Raw genomic sequence first — 24489 nt, forward strand, 5'->3', positions numbered from 1 at the left:
ACGACTGAAATTTCTTACATTTACCTAATGTAATTTGTACTTCAGTTACTTATTGTTTTGTTTTCCAATAATAAATGGATTTTCTTTTTAGGTTTGTCTACGACTGGGTTTACAGTGGTATTTGTAGAGATGCCTATGGAGAATTCATGATCCAGGTGAATGAAGATTACCTCCATTTCAGAGGTATGGTGAGAAACAAACTAAAATGACTATAATGTAGCAAACTCAGTTGTTTTCAGTGGAAGTCCTAATGATTTCACTAACTGTAATATCAGAATTTATTGCCATGAACAAGTCACAAGATTTGTTGTTTTTGTGGCAACGTCAGAGTTCAAACATTCATATAAACTACCTTGCAAAAATAATTAAAATAGAGCACTAAAATTCAGTGTCTTTGCTTCATTGATCGTTCAGGAACCCGATGGCAGCGGGGAAGAAGCTGTCCTTGTGCAGCCAAATGCTCAGCTTTAGGCTCCTCTACCTCTTGTCCCAATGATAGCAGATTGAAGAGGGCATGGCCTGGTTGCTGGGGCTCCTTGAGGATAGAGGCTGCTTTCTTAAGACACTACCTCTTGTCGTGAATACTGGTATTCACTATTATGTCTGTTATGTATCTGTGCAAGATTGTCATTATTTATTATAGATGTGAAATACTCGTAAGATTTGGGGATCTTGTGTCATTTACTAATTTCTTGTCCTCAACGGAGTGAAGACGTGCCCGTGATGATGCAGGCCGAGTTAACAACCGTCTGGAGTTTTTTTTTCTTGGCCTGAGCATTGACACCTCCATACCAGACAGGGATGTAACTGGCCAGAATGCTTTCCTGTAGAAGTTTTCGTGACATACCAAATCTCCTCGAACACCTCACAAAATATAGTACTATCTAACTTTCTTAATGCTTGGAAACTCTAGACATTTTCAGTTTCCATAGGAGGAGTGTCTTTGTCATTTTGTTAGTTTCCTTTCACTCACTGAGAATTTTAGAGTGTCACAGCACAAAAGAAACTGCTGTCACGCTAATGAAATGATGGATGAGTACACCCAGTGGCAGATTAACCATTAGACTTAATAGGCTGAAGCCTAGGGAACCAGAAGGGAGTGGGGACGTTGGGCTCCTGGCATAATAACTAATAAAAGTTATTTAACATAACTTAACCTCATTTTATTCTCTTCAATGAAGTGTGGGGCGGGGGGGGTGGGCAAGGTCAGGGTGTGCCTTACTAAAGCCCAGCCAAGGGGCCTAGGTGGTAGTTAATTCCCCCATTGAATACAGCAAGGCACTCCATGGTGGCACAGCTCTTATTCACTCCCTATTGCCCTGTAAATATTCCTGTTCTCAATTTCTCTTTGAAAGGAATAGTTGAATTGGCTTTCACTGCCCTTTCAGAAAATGGATTCTAGGTCAAAACAGATCACTGTTTATAAACAATCTTCTCTATCTCGTTAATAAAGATTATCAACTCTTATTTAGTGATTCAGCAGGAAACAATCTTCTCACATGTGAATCAATTTCATACATAGAATTGAGTCTTATGATTTTCTTGGTTTGGAGTAGATGGGAAACAACCCAGCATTGGCTATGTAGTTCTGGGGTCACCCATTCTAATTGTTTTTTTCTTAATAAATGAAAGAAGGAAGATGGGAAACAATGGAATACAAGTTACCTGATGTTATACTTAAAAACAAATCCATAGAAATTTTACTAACACAATTATTTTAATATTTTAAAATGTGCTGAGTATTGCAAAATAAGATTTTTTTGTTACTTATTATGGATGGTGAACAATATGGACTCAAGGCGTTATTTCATGTTGAAGTAGCTCGTGGGTCGAAGGCAGGTGTTTTATTGTTTTGCAGGAATTTTTCAAAAGATATGGAACTATTAGATGAAATTCCAGTAACAAAGAACATCGATTCATTAATTTTCTAACATTTATATAACAGATAAACATTACTGGACGCACGGATATGTTCTCGCTTCCAAAGAAGTTGAAGAGAGTGTTCCCCTCTTCCTTGCTCACGTGGCTTATGACATCTATATTTGTGGAAAGACTATTAATTTGCTGAAGTTATGCTGCCCAATGGTATGATGTTCTTTTTGGAACTGCTTTTATCTAATGAATAAGCTGAACCTTGAGTTGACAGCAAAAGATAAAATGAAACTAAAATGATTCCTTAGTGAACACTAATACACCAGATTTATTGCAAAGATTCTAATTTCTCAGTGTGCTGTTTGTTCAAATCCAATTCAGGAAACTTATTAATAATTTTTTAATATTTAACAAATTGATAGAAAATGTTTTGGTGTATTAACCATGAAAAAAAATAATACATGGAGGTGGATTGTGAAAATAGCTTGCAAAACTGTGTTTATTTGGAAGTCTTCCAAATATTGTCATAAACCGCAATTCCAAGTTCGTTGTTGTTCCTCTCTTGTTTTTGAGTAAAACTGCGACATCTAGTGTGTTACCCCTTTTACACAGAGATCCCACTTAATTGGTGTGTGAATGACCCATGTTTAAAGCCAGATTGGGTTGTCACACTGAACCAAGAAAAGCCGGGTCGAAACGCATCGGCTCTGATAGGTTCATTCCTGTCTTTTAACATCTGTGTAAAAGGGGTATTTAGTATTGCAATACGCATGTGTATGAAGCTACAATGTATATGTTCTCTGAACACAGCAGTCATTTATAAAGAATTTTTGACAGCATTGGATTTCTTCAGAAAAAAGTACATTACATTAATTTTTTTTACACTGATAGATAATATTCTTCTGAATAAAATATTTTTTGAAAAACTCATGAACAACTCGTTCAACTACCATTACAGTAATTCCTTGTCAGTACCTCTCTCCCTGCCTGACAATTAATGGAATATTACCAAAAACATGCACATCTAAATACTAAAATTAGATTGAAAGTCTTAAAAACGTTCTATTTTCTTTATTAGGGTTATTACTCATTAGTTTTATTCTTAGCTATTGGGGAATAGTTAACAATTTCAGTGCAGTTATGGACGCTTCCCCCAGTGCAAACATTCTAATGTCACATTCTCAGAGAGAAAGCAACTGAACTCTGTACCAATTTGTACCAGCTGAAACCCTTCATAGTATTTAATCCAAATTCACTGAAGATGATTTGTACCCAGATAAAAATCATGCAATTGAGAAATTGAATGTTAGACTTCAGCCCTTCTGGTCCATTGACTGATAAAGCTGTGTTGAAGTAGCAGGGAGAAACTATTTATCACTTCTGAAGAATTGTTAGTTTAAATATGTGACAAATAGGCTTGTTTATCACTTCAAGATTACTTGATGAGTATAATGAAGATTGTCTGCATTTATGTCTGTGTCTTTTCAAAGCATTACATCTGCTGGTCTGACATTCCCGTTCCCCACATCTCTGTCACATTTTCTCTGGAGGAGTTGGAGGAAATAGAGCGAGACTCTGCTGTTTATATCAGTCGAATGGAGAGAATAGCTCGTTACAATTCGATCAGCAGAGAGGCAAAGGTGAATAGAAGTACATATCCAAGAGATTATGTTTTAGACCAATGAAAAATAGAATTTTGCACCTTAATCTGAAAATGAGTATTTGTCTTTCTGTGTGTTTAATGTAAAGAATATTTTCTATTTTCAATAAGATTTGAAATTATTTTGATTGGTTAAGAGGCTAATAATCTGGAGGTGTTTGTCTGCAACCCACAGACATGAATTCACATCCCATCATGGGAACAGTGAAACTTCAATTTCAAGTTATTTTGATCTGAATTGAAAATAAAACAATGATGATTAGAAAACTACCAGATTGCAGTAAAGCCAGGAGATTTAATCTGCTGTCCTTACCTGTGGTACGGTCTATATATGAAAATGTCCATGCAAGCCACTAATTTGAAAATTAAACCTATATGTTAAAAAAAAACTGAGGTTGAATCGCTGACTATCCATTATCAACCTATCCATTGAATATGTACACTGCAAAGTCAGTCCTAGCACACTAATCTTGTAAAGCCACAAACATCTGGGGATTGCTCTCAATACTGACTATCCTACTAGCAGGGCAGACCCATTAAGAGAAGGGAGTAATCCTGCAAATTTTCAGAGTTAACTCCAAAGGACATGAAGATTCATATCTTGTAAACATACACCAGGAAATCTGATTACCACCTACTATCTTTCTCAACTGATGAATCAGTTCTCCTCCCTGCAGAGGTAGAAGTAGTAGAGGCATAGAGTCTTCCCTTGATGGTGGACATGTGGCTATTATTACGTGGTGTGTTTACCTGGGCAATAAGTATATGCTAAAGATACTGACCATCCAGAAAGATTGCAGTGGTTTGAAAGTAATTCTTCAAGGCAGTTTGTACTTGATGACAGTTGCTGGTCTTGCAAACGGCGTTTTCATCTCAAGAATTTAAGATTTTTTCTTTAAAATAGTTTTGCTTTTTCTCTATTATTACAAAAATTGTAATTTGAAGTTTTGGAGTATCTTGACACAGGAGTTCAAGACATAAAGTTGCTGTAGAAGCCCCTGGAAGCAATCATGAAGTTTAAAATAACATTTATTGAAATAAAATTAAGATTTTTGCCTATATGTATTTATAGGAGACAATTTGTAGGAAGGAGTAAGTTAAATCTTTTTGTGCTCCCGGTAGTCGGGTGTGCTGCAGTTTTCATTGTGAGCAGGCGGTCGTCCAATTCAGCCCACACTTCATGAAATATGAGATACTGGTATTCACTATAATGTCTGTTATGTATCTGTACAAGATTTTCATTATTCATTATATATGTGAAATACTCGTAAGATTTGGGGATTAATCATCTTGTGTCATTTACTAATTTTCAATTAATTTTATCTTGTATTCAAGTCACTTCTGTTCACCATTTTGAGCCTTTACAATGTCTTACAAAAAAAATCTATTTTTGTCAGTGATGAAAATCTTCCTAAGTTCAGTAAAATTCCTGGTATCTGCCAGATAAGTAGTTTTTACAGTTGCTCGAGATTGCACGTTGTGTGGATTGACAAACTAACTAGTCAGATGCGCCAATTTTAAACTTTATTTTTTACTTATTTATTTTCCACGATATATTTTGCCGGTTACTTGAGGCTGCAGGTTGCTTGAATTCTGGATAATGGGGATTTTACTGTACATGATCGCACAATGCAGCTGAAACACCAATAATTTATCTTTCAGAATCTGAGAAAGGAGATTGCCCAGCAGGAGTTAATTGTCCAAGCTCAACAAACCGCGACAAGAACAATGGCTACATTTAAGAGTATGTGTATTTTGGCGTATGAGCATCTAGTTGTTTTAAAAATGACTTGTTTCAATAATAGATGCAGAGTATCATGTCACCATGTCTAGATGGGATAATTGTGGAAAGGTTTGGTGTAACCTTCCAATCTTCCTTGTTTACCAGAGAGGTTGCAAAGGACTGGAACATTGCACATGCTACACACGGATCAGTGGTGTGGCTTAGAAACAATGTTTACATTAATAAAAGATTCATTAAAAGCAATGGTATTTGATTGACCTTATTGAATATAAGGATCAGAAGTTGTGGTCAATATATATTTTTAAAAAGCATTTGAAAAAGTCCTATGGAAGTTAATGGTAATGATCAAAGGTTTGGTGGTAATATGGATAACAAACTACCAGTAATTTAAAGGGACAGAGCAGTCAATTGTTTTCCAAATTCTGTATTAGATGGAAGTGTTTCCCAAGAATCAATGCAGAGACCTTTATTTATTTTTTCTTTTTGGATGTGTAGTACTAACGACTTTGTGCTGCAAGATAGAATTTTGAAATGTGCAAATAACACATAACGTGATACAGTAGATAATGAGTAGATGTGAGCTGGGAGAATATGCAGTTAGGGTATGTTGTTCACCAGCTACACTGTTGTTTGGTTATATATTTACAACATTTTTATAAAACTGAAGAGCACATTCCTTTAACTCCATTTTCTTAATCAAATTGTACATGTCTTGAAACTGCTTAAATTGTTTTATTTTGAGTAGCGTCGAAATGCAATTTAAAAAAAAAACAAGGAACGGAAAAAGATTTAAAGGTTCAAGCACTTGTCATTATGTGCAAAAATCTTACATTGTGCACATTTTTTTCCTGTGACAAAAGTATGTACACACTGAAAGCTTGTGCAAATGTAAACTTGAAGTTGTTTCAAGATGATTTTAATTTCTCATGGCTAATAAAACGGCTTAAATCTGGAATGCACTGGTTGAGGGATGGTGTAAACAGGTACTCTCTCAGCATCTGGGGTGTATTTAGATAAGTGCTTAAATTGCCATGGGATAGAAAGTTATGGGTTGACGACTGAAAATGGGATTAGTTGATGGTTGACACAGGCTGGTTGAAGGGCCTTTATTCATGACTAATTGAAAAGTATTAACTATGTTTATGGTAAGTATAAAATAAAAACACAAAATGCTGGCGATACTCAGCAAGTCGGGCAGGATCCACGGGGAGAGAAAGAAAAGTTAATTTTTTGGATCATTGAACCTTGAATATTTTCTCTTTCTCCAAATGCTGCCTGACCTCAAAAATCCTCAGCGTCTTCTATTTTTAATTCAGATTTCCTGATCAGCACTTTTTTAACCAATGATAGTAAACAGATAATTAATTCCGCACTGAAATAAAATTGTGGTGACTTTATATCATGCAAAATCCTTGATTGTTTTAAACTCATGTTATTTAAATAGCACATTATCTTTTTAATGCTCCAATTTGCAGGTAATCAGTTAGCTGAAAGAAAGGCTTTTGATGTAAAGAAACGGGAACTATTTCTGGAACTAAAGGAACAATATGAAAAGGACAAAGAGGTGGGTTTTTTGTGATGGGTTTAACTCAACTTTTAATCAGAGTGAACGGATTTGCATAATTTCCTGTTCCATTTACAATGTCAACAAATTTTCCGTCTGAAGAGCACACCTTGCTAAGATTTTATAGCATTAAATATTGTCACGAAAAGAGATTGATTTGAAGATTAAGAACAATAAAAGATTCAGATGAGCATCAGATATTGATGGCACAAAGCTGTTACAGAATCTGGTCTGTAAGGAGTTTGTACTTTCTCCCTGTGTCTGTGTGGGTTTCTTCCAGGTGTTCCGGTTTTCTAGTGTTGTTCAAAATATACCTGGAATGTAGGACACAATTGGGTAGCAAGGGCAAAAAGGGCTGGATGTCCAAAATTTTTTTAATTAATAAAAATTTTGATATGGAAAATACAAAACCTTGCTATTCATAAAGTATATTGAATGTATGTTGTTCAACAGCTACACTGTTGTTTGGTTATATATTTACAACATTTTTATAAAACTGAAGAGCACTTTCCTTTAACTCCATTTTCTTAATCAAATTGTACATGTTTTGAAACTGATTGTTTTATTTTGAGCAGCGTCGAAATGCAATAAAAAAACAAGAAACGGGAAAAGATTTAAAGGAGGTTCAAGCACTTGTAGAGCTTGAAGAAAGACATAAAGCAGAAGAGGAAGAATTGGAGAAAAGGACAAGGTAGCGAAATGTATACAGGATTATAAAAGAGAGAGGGAATATTTTTTGTTTCTTCTTGCAGAAGATGATTCTCAACTGGTATTCTGTTCTTCTCGTTCTTAAAATGTTACATCAAATGCTTTTTTCCTGAATTCCCTTGATGTTGATTATGGATCAAATGATACTGGGCACTGTCGACAGAACTGCAAACGTTAACTATTTAAGCAATGGGCTACCTCATTGAGATGACTAAAGAAGAACACCCAGACCTTCTGACAGATTCAATTGCTTCTTGGAACACTGGTTAAAACTGGTACAGGATATGAGCCCAGTGGCGTAGCTGGAGGAGGGGAGGGGGGTGGGGTGTGTAATCACTGCTCAGTCTCGTGATGCGCTGGTGGGCCACTCTAACTCCAAGAATATGCTCGGGGAAGCGGTCTGACTGTTGGCATCCTGAGAGAGGGAATAGCTCTGAAGGTATTTATTTCTCCTTGGCTTTCAAATTATGTTCTTCCTTTAAAACTGTATTTTATTTAAGTTCCTTGTGTTTTGATATTTTTAATGGTTTATTTTTTTTTTACCGTACATGCAGTCAATTACAAAATTAAAAATTACAAATACAAATCCAGTATTTATTCCATGATGGTTATACCTCAACCCCCACCCTCCCAAGAAAAAAGCCCACAGAAAACGTAGATATAAAGAAAAATCAATAAAAGGAGAAAAAGATAAAGAAAAAAAGGAAAAGAAAGTAGAATTGATTGCTGAAAAGAGCCACACACTCCATGGATCATAAATTGATGTTCTATTTAATTTTCTTTGGAGGAGATCAACACAGGTCTAGAGGGTTAGACAGAAGACAATTAAAGATTTGCATCTGAAAAATTGTAAATATGGACGGTAAACTTGTAAAAATATGTCGTACTTATTTCTTAAGTTATAGGTAATTTTCTCAAGGGGAATACGACTATGTATTTCTACATTCTCAAGGGGAATACGACTACGTATTTCTACATTCTCAAGGGGAATACAACTATGTATTTCTACATTCCAATGTGCCATACCTAGATGCAAATCAGACTTCCATGCAACTGCTATACATTTTCTAGCCATTGTCCATGCAATTTAAACAAATTCTATTCGATATTTAGATAGTTTCAATATAGGTCTTATCCCTGTAATGATTCTGGGTTTTGTCAAAATTTAATTCCTGTAATCTATCTGTAATTTAATTCCTGAAATTTCCTAGATTGACCCAAAAAAGGTCTCACTTTAGAACATAACCAGATTGAATGTAAAACAAAATTGTACCTCTTTGCCGCATCTAAAACATTGATCTGATAAGTCTGAATTTATTTAGTTTCTGTGGTGTGAGGTAATAATTGATGCAAAAAATACTATATATTTTACATTTATCATATCGCTCATACTCTCCTGACTTAGTTCAGACCAGGTTTCCTCATCTATTCTTACATTTAAGTCTGATTCCCGTCTCTGCCTGGACTTATGAACCCCTTGTTTGAAAGTCCTTGTGTGTTGATGTTGAATGCAAATAAAAGTGTAAATGTATTAAAAATTATTTAGTATGCGCTGTGGACATGGCGCTGCTGTAAAAAATCAGTGCGGCCCGCCACTCGACCACTGACTCACTATCTGGTATGTGTCATGGTGCATTTTTTATGTGCTCGCTCCCCCTAACGTCAGAACCTGGCTACGTCCCCGTATGAGCCCAGTTTTATCATAGTCAGAATACTAAAGAAAGTTGAAATTATTTTTCAGGCAGCAACTGATTGAGGATTATAGCAACTTATCAAAGGAAGCAGGAAGACGAGAGCAGAAAGCCCTGTGGAAAATTCAGAGGCACAAATTAGAGTCTGCACGCATCGACTTTTTCCTTCACGATCAAAAAAGACTTCAGGTAGTTGGGCAAGCACTTGGTTTGCATTTCAATTGGATGACTTGTGAAATATGTTTCTATTTGAATTATATTGCTCGATCGATCTTAGATTAACTTTTTTAATGTCTCAGGCACTGCTAGAGAAGTTGCCACTGGGAGAGGAAAGAGAAAAATCGGATGTTATTCCTGGATTGGATCTGCACCATCATGAGCCATTGAATAAAGGTTTTGATTCTCAAGAGTTGAACTCTGAGGTGCAGTACTACAGCTGCATTTCATCTCCAAATATTTATTTTTCTTCTCTTCTACTCCAAAGAAATCTTGATAATTCTGGAAACCTGTCAAACTGTGGATTTAAAAATTGTCTCATAACTTTAGCAGATAAGATAGAATTGAAGCTTGAAAAGTGCCATTAACTACTTTTTATTCATCTTTAGTGATTAAAATACTGGCTCTATTATAAATATCATTGCCTAATTCTCTGTTTCAGGTAACATCAAGTGAAAATAGAATACTCAGTCCGAAAGAGAATTTGCTTGCCCCAGTGAATGAAGAGGCTACAATTGCACCTCCCGAGTTGCTTCCCTCACATGATGGGTATGAACAGTCTATTCAAAGTGATAAGATAGAAAGTGGACTTGAAAATGCTCTTGATGATGGATCGCAACATTTATCCCGAACCTGTAATCTAAGCCAGAAGGAATTATGTTTGCTTGATATAACTTTTGAGGACTTTCTCCCAAAGGAGCAATTAGAACCAGTTGCTGCTCCCGAAATAGTTCAGCGAGCCACAGTAATTGATGAGGCCCTGAAGGAAATCGGTTCAGAACTATCAAATGAGAAGAAATATAGAGAGTTTGGCAAAGCTGAACATGATTTCAGTATTCCTTCAGCAGCATCTGTGGGTGCCCAGGAAAATATATCAGAAAGCAAGTACCATTTACAAATGGATTCTCAGTCCAATGTTCACTCTGATACACAGATCAAAGTGGTAGCATCAGATAGTAAGTCTTCAGGGCCACATGGAAATATTTATGGCCATGTGTCCAATTCAAATCTAAACATCGGTGAATATGTATCCAATGTTGAATTTGCTAGACCACGGTGGAATATTCACGGCCATGCTTCTCAATCCAACTTGCAAGTTGGCGAGTATTCATCTAATGTTGAACCATCTAGACCACGATGGAACATTCATGGGCATGCATCACAAGCCAGCATACAGGTTGGTGAATATGTTTCAGATGTAGAGCAATCTTGGCCAAAAGCAAACATTCATGGACACGCATCACAAGCCAATATACAAATTGGTGATTATGTTTCCAACGTAGAACCATGTAGATACAGGTGGAACATCCATGGACATGTGTCAGAAGCCAGTCTACAAATTGGTAAAACTGTATCCAATATAGAACCATTTGGACTGCAGTGGGAAAAACCTACTAAGTCATCTCAAACTTTGTCTAAAATTAATTCAGAATCTCCTCTACTTGTTTGGACATCTTCTGGGCACCCTTCTCAGTCAAATATTAAAATTGGTGAATGGACACCGGATGTGGAAGCAAATTTGATTCCAAGACAGAAATCAGTGGCTGGTCATTCATCTGATTCCACCATTCAAGACACCATCTACAACAAACAATCACTGTCAGAAATAACCGTGCCAGATAAATCTGAAGAAAAACTAAATGGTGAAATTATATGTCCCACAATTTCCAAAGAAGAAATAAACATCACGAAAGAATCCACATTGATTAAAGATCTCTCAAGTCCTGAATTTGAGCTAAATGGAAATGAAAACAAAAACCAGGATGAATCACAAAGTAAGATATGCGATGCTTTTGTAGGATTGCATTTTAATTTTTGATCTGAAGCTTCTTCTCATAAACAATTCTAGTGGACAAACAATATAACTTTTTATAATCTGTACAAATCATTTTTATCTAATTAAATTGGATTACAATGTAAAAATGTTTTTTTTTACATTTAGATATTTAAATATAAATTAGTGAAACAATTTTGTATAGTTAACAATTAGTTATCTTTTGCAGGTCTCTGTGAAAAAGACAACAGTAAAAATCCACAGAAAGAGGCGTCCACTCCCTCTCTTCAAACCACGTGCATTCAAGATGAGGTATTTTATTTCAAATACAGAATGTCACGGTGTTTTGTAATCTGTGCAGCGTGTCGTTATTGACACAAATTGCATGTTTGAAGACCCTGATTTGCCTGAGATGGGGAGAGAACAAAGGATTTCGCACAGATCCTGCTGTGTGGGAGTGCAGTCAATTGGAATTTTCAAGCTTTAGTTTGTCTGTATGGAGAGTCTTAAATCTGTGGGATTTGCATTGGTGGGACTCGGAGAGAATAGAATGCACACAAGTCATGTATGATGGATGGATGGCCAGTATAATCACTCCTGCTACTCCTGCCACATTGTAAGACAGATATTTCATTCATCCATCATTATCGGGTCATTATCCTAAATTTCCTCATCATCCCCAGCAAAGCAGTGATTGAAGGTGGTCTTAAACCAACAAAGGAGCACAACCAGGAACAAATCATCCTTTAGAATATGTAATCTCTAATATACATATTTTATGAATCAAAATTTAAGGAATGCTCTCGGGCTAGAATATTTGACTTAATGGTGATGAAGATTTTTCCTTGTAGCAGTTTGATATTATTGAGTGGTTTATTAGGTCACTTCACTGAACTGAGACCTAGTTATTACTCCCAAAGAATATTTGTGCCCCATTTGAGTTTGTACATCAGCTCAACACCTGCAGGAGTACCTTCCAAAGGGGCATAACAGGAATTGAATATCTTTTTTTCCTAAAAAACAATACCTAAAATTGCTTTTATCTGTTTTGCCATGATTATTATTTATTTTGTACTTTATTTATTATGCTATAATTTTTCATTGAAAGCGTATTATCAGGAAATACACAAGGTACGCGTAGCCCAGTATTTCTCAACTTTTTTTTTCCCACTCACACACCACCTTTAATCCCTTACAGCACCTAATGGCATCCTATGCCATATTTTAGTAAGGGATTACTTAAAGTGGTATGTGAATAGAAAATAAAAGGTTGAGAACCATTTTCTTAGCACAAGGAATTTCCAGATCTATAGATTATGTGAATTTATGGTTGAATTTGATTACTGAAATATTTACCTACTCTTGGGCATCTTATGAAATGATGACTGGCAGATATTTCATTTTTATCTATCCTACAGAATAAAAGTGCACACGGGGATCAATCAGATTCGACACCGAAAGACGTAATGCAGTCAGCAACTGACCTTTTGAGTGTGGAAGAGGGTCCTATACAAGAAGAAACGGTTGAAGTTTCTCTTTGGGAAAAGGAGCAGGCCTACCTCAAAAAATTGGCAGGCCAATACTGCATAGAAAAGTACCAGGACAATTATGCATTGATGTGTAAGCATTCATTATTTATGGAAATTTTTGGGATGGTAACAGGGCAGCAAGGTTGATGTAGCAGTTAACACAACGCCTTTGTAGCACCAGTGATCGGGACTGGGGTTCAGACTATATTGAAGGCAGTTTTCTTTTGTATCTGCTCCCGTGAGAGCGACCCTCTGATTGAAATTAAGTTTAGTGCTATTGCTTTCAAGTTCTTAATGTAGTTGCCAAATTTAATTTGCAATGAAATATAATGATTTTCCTTTCGTGTTAACACTGACCATATTAAGAATTTAACTGTATTCTCACCTCAAACCTTTTATCAATGAGGAATAATTTCCTTCTAATTTTAATCAGTACATACTGCATTAATCATTAGTACCATTTGAGTATGTTATTAATCGTGACTTTGGAAGTGATGTTCCTCTATTGTTAACGTATTTGAGCTAGAGGAGAAATCTGGTCAGAAATCAGAAAATTGGTTTAGTAACTTTGTAATGACTAATGGCAAATGTGCTAAAGTTTACAGATGCTGTAATTGTAGTAAAAACACAGAAATGCTGGAGTTCTCACATCGTCCATTGGAGGTAAAGATTTACAACTGACATTTCAGGCCTTGAAGAGGGGCTGAGGCCAGAAACGTCGGTTATATATCTTTGCCTCCCATGGACACTGTGAGATTTGCTGAAGTCCTCCAGTATTTGTGTTTTTGGTGCTTAAAGGATCAATCTGTATGGTATAAAATTAGTGTGTGAGTTCACATAACCTCGTCATTCAAAAACTCTTGGATTTTTAATTTGCACTAGGCTTCTAAATTTATTCCTTTTCTCTTTGAGGATTCTAAAGGGTCTCATGTCTTGCCAATTTACCGAGTTTCTTGAAGTTGTTCTTGTGGGGGTGGGGGGGGGAGAGAATGGGATGGAAATAATTTTGAAGACTTGTGGTAGCAGTTGTTCGCTGACTGAATGCGATTTTAGTCTGGGAATATATAATTGGATTGTCTTTTTTCAACTGTGGACGTTCTGCTTTTTGTTTCCTGCTCCAGCCGAGCCACCCATCTCACATCTGCTTCAGAATATCGTAACTGAGCCCTGTTTACCACCCTTGCATCCTTCTGTTCGTAGAGCCACAGATGCAACAGCAGTGCAAGCAAGCAGTCTTGTCTCACTTCCAGTGTTAATGAAGCATTCCATAACAGCACCTCTTGTCGCACAGTTAAGTATTCCTTCCTGATATTCATTTCAATTTTAGTTTTGTGCAGGTTCAAGAAGATATTTTTCATGTTTCTAACTCGACCACTTTTTACATCCATTTTACTTAAAACTGGCCATTTTACTTGTATAAAGAGAATCACCAAAAATAATTAGGAAAAAAAAAATCCAAGTAAAAAGATATTCTATGATGCATTTCAGTTTATAACTACTAATCGCTGACAAAATTGTAGGAAAAGATTTGTGTTGCATTTTGATTTTAAAATGGATCTGTTGATGTCAAAATGACTGCGGAATATAAAAGGTTAATATTTTGCTAATTCTGTATTTGGGAAATTGTATTTTAAATAACCCTCTCTCCTTTCAGTGCTTCTCTGGTAAATAAAGCCATAATTGATTATTTATTTGTGGAACTGAACATTGAGCAGCACTTTGAAACATTAAGACACTTCCTTTTGATGGAAGATGGAGAATTTGCTCAGTCACTTAGTGATCTGCTCTTTGAAAAGGTACATTTAATTTTCTAGGTTAGATTGGAAAAGATGAGCTTTACACAATTGCATCTGAATGAAATACAAAAAAAACTTCAATTTTAAAAATTTATTGAGAATATTTGTATTTATGCTCAGCTATTTTTTTGATCTGTGAAATAAATACTTCTGTGCATGTCCTATGCAGATCAACTTTCCCACGTTTAATGATTATTCCCTATTGTAGTGTAAAGTTCACTAGGTGTCACTCACAATATTAAAAAAACTCAACAATTTCAGGAAATTGAATTATTTCTGTTACTCTACAGTAACAAAATGTAGTGTCCTAATTTGAGTTAAACAAGTTCTTTTGCCACGTTGTGCACTTGGAAATAAAGCAGCTTTATTGATTTGTATCTTCCTTATTATTTACTGAGTCCTCTTTTCAGAGAGGAAAAAACTAATACTAGCTGGTCATTATTGTAATAGGTTTCTTCAAGTTCAAATGACTTAATTTGCTCCTTAGTAGTGCTGTCATTATGCTAGTGGGCAGTATCTGGTATGGCTATTGGGTGCTTGGAAGTGGCTCTACTTGGAAGTGAAGATTGCATTAACCATGGCTCTGTAGTTGTTCTTCCTGGGGGCTTTTTTCCTGTCTTTGCTTTGTGTTTTCATGGGAGGCCTTTGTTCTGTTGTGACCCTGAACTTGGGTTACTTGAATAATGTTGTTGTTATAGTGCCTGCTGGCCAAATTCAAACTAAAACATGCAGATCCACACACATATATATATTATATATAACTAAGGGTCCAGCTTTGTATAATTAGTTTGATTGTTCATTAGAACTGTAATACATAATAACACTACCTTCACCCAAAACCTGGAAAAGCATTTTTGGTCACTTTCTTGACATTTTTTTTCCATTTCCTGCATTAGTTTCCTGTACTTCCAATTCGTCAGCCTCCTATCAAAGATTCAATACAGCACCATCTGGATTTCATCTGCCCAATCTCATTCCACACATGGTGAGGGCAACCAAATGAACTGGATTTAAAGCGGTCCCACAACTGAAAGGCTGGCATCTAATCCACTACATTAGAGACCTGCATAATTAAATTAATATTACATCACACTTTCAATATTTATGCTGGATTCAATTGCGATGTCATTTTAAAAAAATGTTTAATTTTAGTATTTATCCACCGTTTGAAAACATTCAATAGTGTACTGATTCCTATAGTTAAATTTTATTTAATAAATGCATGCAACTTAATTTTTGTATAGTGAAAAATCCCATTGTGAAGTGTATTGAAATTGTTCTTTTTTGATAGCTTGGATCTGGACAGACACCAGGGGAACTTTTGAATCCTTTAGTTCTCAATTCAATCTTGAACAAAGCTTTGCAATATAGTTATCATGGAGACTCTAAGATGGCCTCTAATTTGACTTTTGCCCTCAAATATCTGCCAGAAGTATTCAAGCCCAATGCACCCGATGCCTTGAACTGCCTGGAACTAAGATACAAGGTCAGAACTCTTGCAGATTAACAAGTTTTGCATTTTGCTTGAAGATATGTAGTACATTTTTATTTGATCAATTTGACCCTGCCAATAAAATGGGTTACGAACAAACCCAGGGTGCAATAATGGCAAAAAACAAATAACATGGAACAATGCAACATGCTTCAAGATGAGTGGGACTTCTTGCCAAGATGAGACACAGTTTAGAAACAAGTTTTATCATTATTGGAAAAATTGAAGAGTTTAGTTTATTCTTGTCAACAGTGACAAATGGAGTTTCCCCAGAATTTGATGCACGTACAGGTCATCATTTTTCCCCACATTGAAAAGGGTTTCTGGTTCTGAGATTGGATGTCAGCTTGGTGTTTTTTGGGGGAGAAATTGGATAGAAATGTATTGCAAATTGTGGTGATGTTTACCGTGTTGAGAAGATGGGGAATTGGGATTGAGATGGAGATTATATTTTGGCACCTGTGTTATTTTTGTTATTCCCAAACTTTATGGATAAATATTGAATACATTCACAGGTGTTTTCACTTCAGAACAAAAAGAAATTGCATTTTAGTACAAGTCAAAATGTCGAATTGAGAAGCAGTGATATTATTTGAAAAGTACTGTGATTGCGTTTGTCCGCCCTTTGAATAAAAACAGTCAAATTTTTAATTTTTGCGCTCTTCAATAATGCTTGTTCTTTATTTAGAGAAGAGTTTAATTGTCAAAATTAATATCCTTGCAACAGTAAGTGGTTATTTCAAAGAGGAAAAGAACTGTAGCAGTGAAAGTTGCACCACAATGACGTCATGGGTGCAGTCCTACACCATGCATTTTACTAGTTTTTCTGTTTTTTGTAGGTGAACTGGCCTCTCAATATCGTGATCACAGAAAGCTGCGTGAACAAGTACAACAAGATCTCTTCTTTTCTTCTGCAACTGAAGCATATGGTCTGGACATTAAAAGATGTTTGGTTTCACTTAAAACGTACAGGTGAGAAGATGTATGGTTAGTCTTGGGTTCTCGAATGTGGTCGACAATCTTTGAAACACTGCAGGAAAGAGTGTATATTTTACTGTAATGAAAGACCAGGTTAGGTTTTAAGCAAAATTTATTTATATATAGTGTTAGATTCAGACAAAGATTCGATATATAATCCAGACACATGGTAAAAATTGAGATTCTAAAGTACTTGCGTCATAAGAACTGATTTTTTTGAGGTAGAATCTGAATTTCTCAGTCGTAGGAAGGGGACCAGAGAGATTCCTGGATCTCAGAAACTAGCAGAACACAAAAAGGTCCCTCAGCCCAACATGCCCGCCCTGACCATCAAGCATTCCTCTATGCTAATCTATTTTTATCGTACCAAGTTACCATCAACCAGTACCCTCTCTGATTCGCCTGACACCCATTTAAACCAGGGGCATTTTATGTTGGTCAATGATCATACTGACCTAATCAGGATTGAAGGGTGTTCACTTCGAACAGAGATGTATTAGTCCAATGAGATACCCAATAATGAATATGTTGTAATATTAGAATACGAGGTGCAATTTTCCTAAGGGAATTTCCATTTGATTTGCGCATTGTGTTTAAGACAATGTATAAATCACATGATCCATATTCTGTATTGCATTATATGTTATGTAATATTTCTCTCTATCAAATCAAAATACAAATGTTTTAAAAAGAACAGATGCAGATGAATTTCTTTAGTCAGAAGGTGGTAAATCTGTGGAATATGTTATCATTGGGTGTATTTAAGACAGAGATTGATTAGACAGGGCATCAAAGGTTATGGGGAGAAGGCTAGGTAGTAGGCCCGAGAAAGAAATCGATCAGCTCATGATTAAATGGTGGGGCAGACTTGATGGGCTGAATAGTCTATTTCTGCTCCTATGTCTGTCTTATGGACTGTGATGTGAGAGCAACTGGAGCCTTCTGGAAACGTGCAATCAAAAAATAATGATAAACCCCTATGCCGGTTGTTTCTTATGGTTGGATGAATGTTCCTCTCCTTGTTCAGAGAAAGACTTATCTCAAAGAGCATAAGGGAAATTTGATTGTAGGTTTTGTATGCTTATGCTTTGGAGATACTGTAGACTTCAAAGAAAATCTAGATGAGTTCCTATTGGGAAAGTGACAGAGTTTGTCTTATTACCAAATCCCAGTAAGCAAACCAATAGTTTGGACAAACCATAGATCTTTACAAAACATAACTTGAATTTCAGAGATGAAGGTAACAGTGAAACCTTCTGTTTGAAGTAGTACAATCTTGTGAAGATACCCTTCAAAACCTGTTTGTATAATGTAACAAATACAATAACTGGAAACAGAAACTGGAATAGAAGATTAGTCATTTAGTGACATTTACTGTTAAAATTACAATCAAGATTAATTAAGACCTTCTAATCTCATTTGCTATCATTATGATGTCAAACCTCTGTTTTATAATTGCCCTCAATTTTGCAAAACTGAAATTTTTCTATTTTAGCTGTGGTTAATCGATCTTCAAATTCAGTCCAGTTGCACCAGCTTCAACTCTATCGACATGAAATGCAACATTTTGTCAAAGTCATTCAAGGTTATATTGCAAATCAAATATTGCACGTTACGTGGTGCGAATTCGGACACAAGCTCTCCTCCGTTGGAAATCTAGATGAACTCCACAGAACACATGCAGAGTATCTCAACAAAGGCATTTTCAGGTAAGACTGTGCTTTTGCTAAACAGCTTATTGAGAATATTGCTTGATATATCAGGTCATTATGAGGTTGCATGTTTGCAATGATAAACCAAGAAAAGTTGGGGAAGTGATGAGATTGTTTTGCAGGTGTTTGACTGTAAACAATCACTATTACTCATTTGGTAAATTGCAACCTTTTGTCTCATTATGATGCTCTGACTGGTGAATGCAGCGAAATATGACATTTATTTAAAAATCTGAAACTATCTGCATTTGTTACAATAAGTGGGAATCCAATTTGAGAGTATGATTCCGAGATAATGGTACAAGAGGTCACAATGGAATATCAAACCATCTGAAATTCAAGAATGTGGCCATAATCGCACTTCTAATTTCTGTAATTAAAGGGAGGGAAAAAAATGGGGATTGTTTGCTTGTCAGGAATGGCAAAAGCGAGTTCCTTATCCCTTTCAACAAAATACTTCAGTTTTGAACTGTAGAATTAGAATGTCTACGAGGTAGCATACAACTTGGACTTGAGAATAATAAAAATGCAGGTTGTATTTAAAAAAAAAATTGTAATATTACTTATGTCATTGAAAATCTTTGTCCAATTTAAATTACAGAGGGCTCTTGACTGAGAAAGCTGCACCAGTAATGAATATTATTCACAATATTTTCAGCCTGATCCTGAAATTCCGCAGTCAGTTAATCTCACAGGCTTGGCAGTATGATACTGATAAGCAAATAGTAATACATCCTAACTTTGTCCTGATGCAGCAATCCTACAAAACATTCAAACATTATTCGCACTTCCTCTTTAAAGGTATGTCATTTTAAATTATTGACAATGTGTTACAATCACCTGAGAGGTAATCTTGTATGGAAATGCAAACCTAAATATTGGGGGTGGCACGGTTAGTGCAACGCTGTTACAGCGCCAGGGACTTGGGCTCAGGTACTGTGCTGCACGATTTGAACCCCAGTCCAATGTCTTTGTGGGGTGTAAATGGGCAGCATGGGCCAAAATGACCTATGACCGTGCGGTATGTCAAAACTTCTATTTCAATTTATTTTTTTAAAATTGGGTTTGAATATGGAAATGAACTCGTCCAAACAAATCCAAAACAATTAGTTTTTACTTAACATTCGATGTAATGTATGTATATATATTAAAAATACTCTGGGATCATTAGTGTTTGTAAGATATGTACAATCACAGAATAATCTGCATTGGGATTTTGGGGGGGATGGGGGGGATGGTACTGCTCTAACATTATTTACTGTTTTGAATTTTCCTGTAGGTGGTATAGCCACTTCTAAGTGTTGGTACTGAAAAAGTGTTGTTAGGAGGGAGTTTGAGGATATAAACACAATACCTTAAAAATAATAGCAAGATGAAACTCGGTCTTGGGAGAAAAATCTGTAGATTGTTATACTCCAATATGCTGTTGTCCTCTGGTAGAGATCACAGGTTTGGTGGGGGGGGTCCTGGAAATGGTGCAAGTTCGAAAATATAAGTTTCAAAAGGATAATTTTGTGTTAGAAGAATTTTATCCTCCATTTGATTGATCAGTCCTAGTTTAGAAATGTGAGATTTCACAAGGAGATTTAACAATTCTTCTGAGCTTTGAATTTTTTCCCCCCTCATTCCTAGTGGTCACCAAACTTGTCAATCGGGGATATCAGCCACACCTCGAGGACTTCCTGCTGAGAATTAACTTCAATAATTATTATCTAGATGTTTAATTTTTACATTTCTACACAGCACGTGTGTTACTGAAATGATATCTAAAATATCACTTCTCAGTTCTTAAAAAATTCTTATGCTTCTCAGTATTTATTCATGTACATATTTGTATAATGTGCTATGTAAACACTGTTACAGTGAAACAAATAAAGAGGTTTGTAATGCCATAGCAAATAGTCATTTAGTGCACAGGGGGAATTAAGCATGATATTCTTGTTAACCAATAGACCATATTTATAAACGATCTTGTTTTAACTGTCTTACCGGATCTTATTTCAATAAAAAATGTTATCACAATCCTATTACGATTTAGTGCTCTCTTTCTATCAGTTTTAAATTTACAAGATCAGACAAAACACTCATGTGCAAAGGCAGAACAAGGTGCTGGTAATCTTTGCTGTTTTACAGAAGTTAGTGGGCAATCAGTGTTTGCTTGGATCAAAGGCTATTTGCATCAATGCTGTCTTTGTAGAACCTTGTAAGTCATCTACAGAGTCTAATTTCTGGATTAAGTACCTTCTGGTTCTACACAAAGGGAACCTGATCAGTTCGTGATCAAGTGCTGAGTGTTTTACATTTTAAAGGAAAACAACCATCAGCAAAGGCATTGGTGATTCACTCTGATTTGCTTTGGGAATCTTGATAAAATTGGAATAACTACATTCAGGAAGGTATTTCCTCCCCCCACCCCCCATAAAATCTGAAATTTCCCTTCAAAAGAAATTATAACTATCGTCTGACATTTGTATGCTATCTCGATTATTCTCAGCAAGCGCATCAGATTACACTGGACAACTTTTTTCAAAGGGTTTGCTTCCTGAAAATAAATTGGGGATTATGATAGACAACCTCAAGCTGAACAAAAAAAAAATATTTGCAGTATTGCATAGGAAGTTGGAGAAACATTAAATTAACTTTGATCACATGATGCTGACACATTGTGTTAGTTCAACTGACCAAAACATTTTTTTGCTGTTATTTTTCATTTGGACTCAGTACCTGATGCCTTTTGTGTCAAAAATAGTCGGCTAGCATTGATGGATTCCATTTGCCCTGATTCTGCTTTTCCATGGTTGCAATGTCCTGGTGAAACCTTTCACCGTGTTCGTCACTGACTGCACCAAGATCAGCCGGGAAGATGTCCAAGTGCGAATGTAGAAAATTAATTTTCAATGACATGCTGCACTTCGTGGATTTGTAAGTTTGAAGCAAGTGTATTAACATATTCAATGTATCGCACAGCATCTGGAGCTGCTTTTATATCCTGACTAAGCATTCAGGCCTCAGACGACATTTGCGTAGTACTTGCACTGAGTGCACACCCAGGCACGCTTGGACTGATCAAAACGGCTTGCTTTTTGGGCAATACACTAGTAGACTTAAAACAGGAAATCACAAAAAGAGGTTAGATTAAAAAAAAAGAATGTGATAGGAAATATTAACAGTGATTTTCAGGAAGCAAAGTCTAAGTTGTCCAGTAATATGGCCACTTAAAATAAAACTAACAACCTAAAATAAAGCTAACCAATCAGTATCCAGTAGCTAAACATAACTAGAATTTGTTTTAGAACACAATATTATTATCAATCTATTTTAATAAGTGCAGTCGTCCTCCAAATTGTAGGGATGGTGCATGAGAACAACTTTAATTCCAGGTGGTTTCAGTGAAACATTTTAAAAATATAGCAAATGAGAAATATTACTTTCAGTTATGTATCTGAGATCAAACTATACCAAAGTTGGGTTAGCTGATGCTAATCTCTCTTGGAGATTAATTTAATTCAAATAATTGAGAATACTTTTAGCAAATTGATGTTACATTTCAGTTTTTTGAAAAAATATCCTAGTCACAAGTGTTATTCGCTGGGATTAGATTTTTATTTAATAAAACAATTTGTTTATGGGTACAGATTACCTTTGAAGTAAAAAACATTCAAGTTTTTTTAAACAGGCGAAATTGTCAGTGTGACATTAAAAAAATGAACTTTCACTTTTAAAAAGTTTTACAAGGTGTACTTTTGAAATGGTGTCACACACCCAGCAATTCAATATTGTTCTTGTCAATGCAATTTGAGATATCCGACTTGCTTCAGAAGTGAATAGCAAGATGGTATGTCTAATACCTAATGCAAAAAGCAACAGCTCCTGGTAAAGCAGGGTTTTAAAAAAATTGATTGATACATCCAGCAGAATTATATGGTTACCAACATGTGCCTTCCTGTGCTGTACCAGTGTTACAGCACAGTGCCCACCATCCTGTATCCCAGCCCGTCAGAGGAAAATTTCGAACTAAAACTTTAACCAGTCTTTGAGAGCTCATGGGTCAGCTTCACATATCCATTTTCATTACTAATTTGATCTTGGTGTTGCCACTTCTACAGAATGGGGATAAGGAACGAATCACATACTGGTTACTGATAACAAATGGAAATGGGTCTTAATTTTTGAAATTAACAGAGGTTTTTATTTGATTAATTGAGATGGCTCAATGACTGTGGGGCCTTGTTTATTACAGCTGGGTGTGAATTAATGTCCCATACAGGGACAAAAACATGACAAGTCAAGGTTCTCACAGTGCCCAACAGATTTCCTTGAAATAATGTGAGGTGCTGTTACCTGTTTATAATGTGTCACATCAGATGTCCTGTGTCAGTACGTTCAACATCTGTAGGTACCACCCTGAATCTCCATAGCACAATGAGGCCTAAAGTTAAGAAAATATGATTACAGCATTCATCATCTTTGAGTAAGCAAATAGCTTTCCCCACATCTTCCAACTGTGCACAAGAATTTTCACAGAATATGAATTTCCCAAAGTCCTGGGGTTCTGATAACTATCACATGTTTAACCTAAGGTCAGTTAAGTCAAATCATCGAATTGTACAAAGTGAAGTCTCTAGAACCCAGTCAGTTGTTTTTCACTCACCATTAAAAAAAACTATATCGATGCTGATTCTGTTACAGTTTCAAAGTACCAACTTTCAAGATAAAACTGGTGGATTTAATTAGTTTGGTCATGATTATTAGTGACCAACTCAAACTGAGAAATCATTTTTTTTCTCCCCCCACAATTTAGCTCATCAAACCCCCTTAGTTCATGTTATTTGAAAACAACCTTGACTTGCATCAAACACTACAAATTAATACCCAGATTTTTAGGGGGTTATGGAATGCACAGGCCTATTATTTAGAACAGGTGGGTGCAGGAAGTAAGTTCAACTGGGTGGTGCGGTAACTATCTACGTCATATTCTCTTCATTGAACTCTTGACAAACTAGTTAAAGGTCACCGCTGGCACGCTGATGTACGAACGCAGCCCAGATCCGCCATACTGCATAACTTATTCGTCCACTTAGCCATCCGAATGAATTAACACATTATAATCTTTCAAGATACTGCATCCAGACTTTTGAGGAACATTATATAACAATTTCCCATTTAAATTGCAACTTATGCAACAATGAATGTTATTCATTGCTCCCCATAAATTTTGATAATTTGCTGTATATTTCTGCCTAGATTTCTAAAGAAATGCTTATAAATTTCTTACTTGTGGTTTGACATGTCCGGTTTGAATATGGAAAAGACTTGTTATTCAATTAATAATTCAGATACAAGATTCCAGAAGTTATGGGGGGGGGGGGGGGGGTCTTTCATGACTCACTATCTTACTTTATAATTTTACTCTAATGCAATTAAATTGTCTGACTTGTTTCTTTTCCACATTCTTTAATTTTTTTAAAAAATTCATTTTTCTTTTTAATACAAGAGCATCTGGTTTGAGTTTTCTCCTTTACTATTTTTTGATTCGATTTTTCTTCTAAAAAAAAGTACATATTATTTAGATATGATTTACAATTTAAATATGTTAGTGATATATGGAATGTCGTAGTTTGTGTAACTGTTCATACTATCTTTTGAATTGTACCTTTTTTTGCTTGTATACGCTATTAAAATCAAGATTTAAAAAAAATTCTTACTTGTACTGAAAGTAAAATGAAGCGAAAACCCAAAGATGTTGCACAATA

The 24489-nt window shown here is 35.7% G+C and overlaps 1 protein-coding gene and 1 long non-coding RNA gene across 3 annotated transcripts in view; one reads left to right on the top strand and one right to left on the bottom strand.

Moving 5' to 3' along the window:
- The window catches only part of tubgcp6 (tubulin gamma complex component 6), a 41248-nt gene extending 20485 nt beyond the window's left edge, over positions 1–20763 (top strand). The window contains exons 9-26 of one of the 2 annotated variants that reach the window (XM_069908839.1): positions 92–183; positions 1946–2085; positions 3363–3512; positions 5195–5276; positions 6752–6840; positions 7416–7531; positions 9290–9428; positions 9539–9661; positions 9898–11230; positions 11459–11541; positions 12648–12849; positions 13880–14048; positions 14413–14554; positions 15846–16040; positions 16886–17018; positions 18520–18733; positions 19338–19537; positions 20369–20763. In XM_069908839.1, the coding sequence (XP_069764940.1) occupies positions 92–183; positions 1946–2085; positions 3363–3512; positions 5195–5276; positions 6752–6840; positions 7416–7531; positions 9290–9428; positions 9539–9661; positions 9898–11230; positions 11459–11541; positions 12648–12849; positions 13880–14048; positions 14413–14554; positions 15846–16040; positions 16886–17018; positions 18520–18733; positions 19338–19537; positions 20369–20460 (3694 nt within the window). In that variant the 3' untranslated portion in view covers positions 20461–20763. Of the gene's footprint in view, positions 1–91; positions 184–1945; positions 2086–3362; positions 3513–5194; positions 5277–6751; positions 6841–7415; positions 7532–9289; positions 9429–9538; positions 9662–9897; positions 11231–11458; positions 11542–12647; positions 12850–13879; positions 14049–14412; positions 14555–15450; positions 15540–15845; positions 16041–16885; positions 17019–18519; positions 18734–19337; positions 19538–20368 lie in introns of those variants that run through there. The other variant, XM_069908840.1, reaches the window with a different exon arrangement.
- Positions 16643–22248, bottom strand: LOC138748508 (uncharacterized). The gene is made up of 3 exons (XR_011348086.1): positions 21461–22248; positions 20091–20202; positions 16643–17076 (listed from the first exon to the last, which is right to left on the bottom strand). It is a non-coding gene; the product is annotated as an uncharacterized lncRNA (long non-coding RNA).
- Between the last annotated feature and the right edge of the window lie 2241 nt (positions 22249–24489).

The sequence above is a fragment of the Narcine bancroftii genome, chromosome 13, assembly GCF_036971445.1.
Source record: "Narcine bancroftii isolate sNarBan1 chromosome 13, sNarBan1.hap1, whole genome shotgun sequence".
NCBI lineage: Eukaryota > Metazoa > Chordata > Chondrichthyes > Torpediniformes > Narcinidae > Narcine > Narcine bancroftii.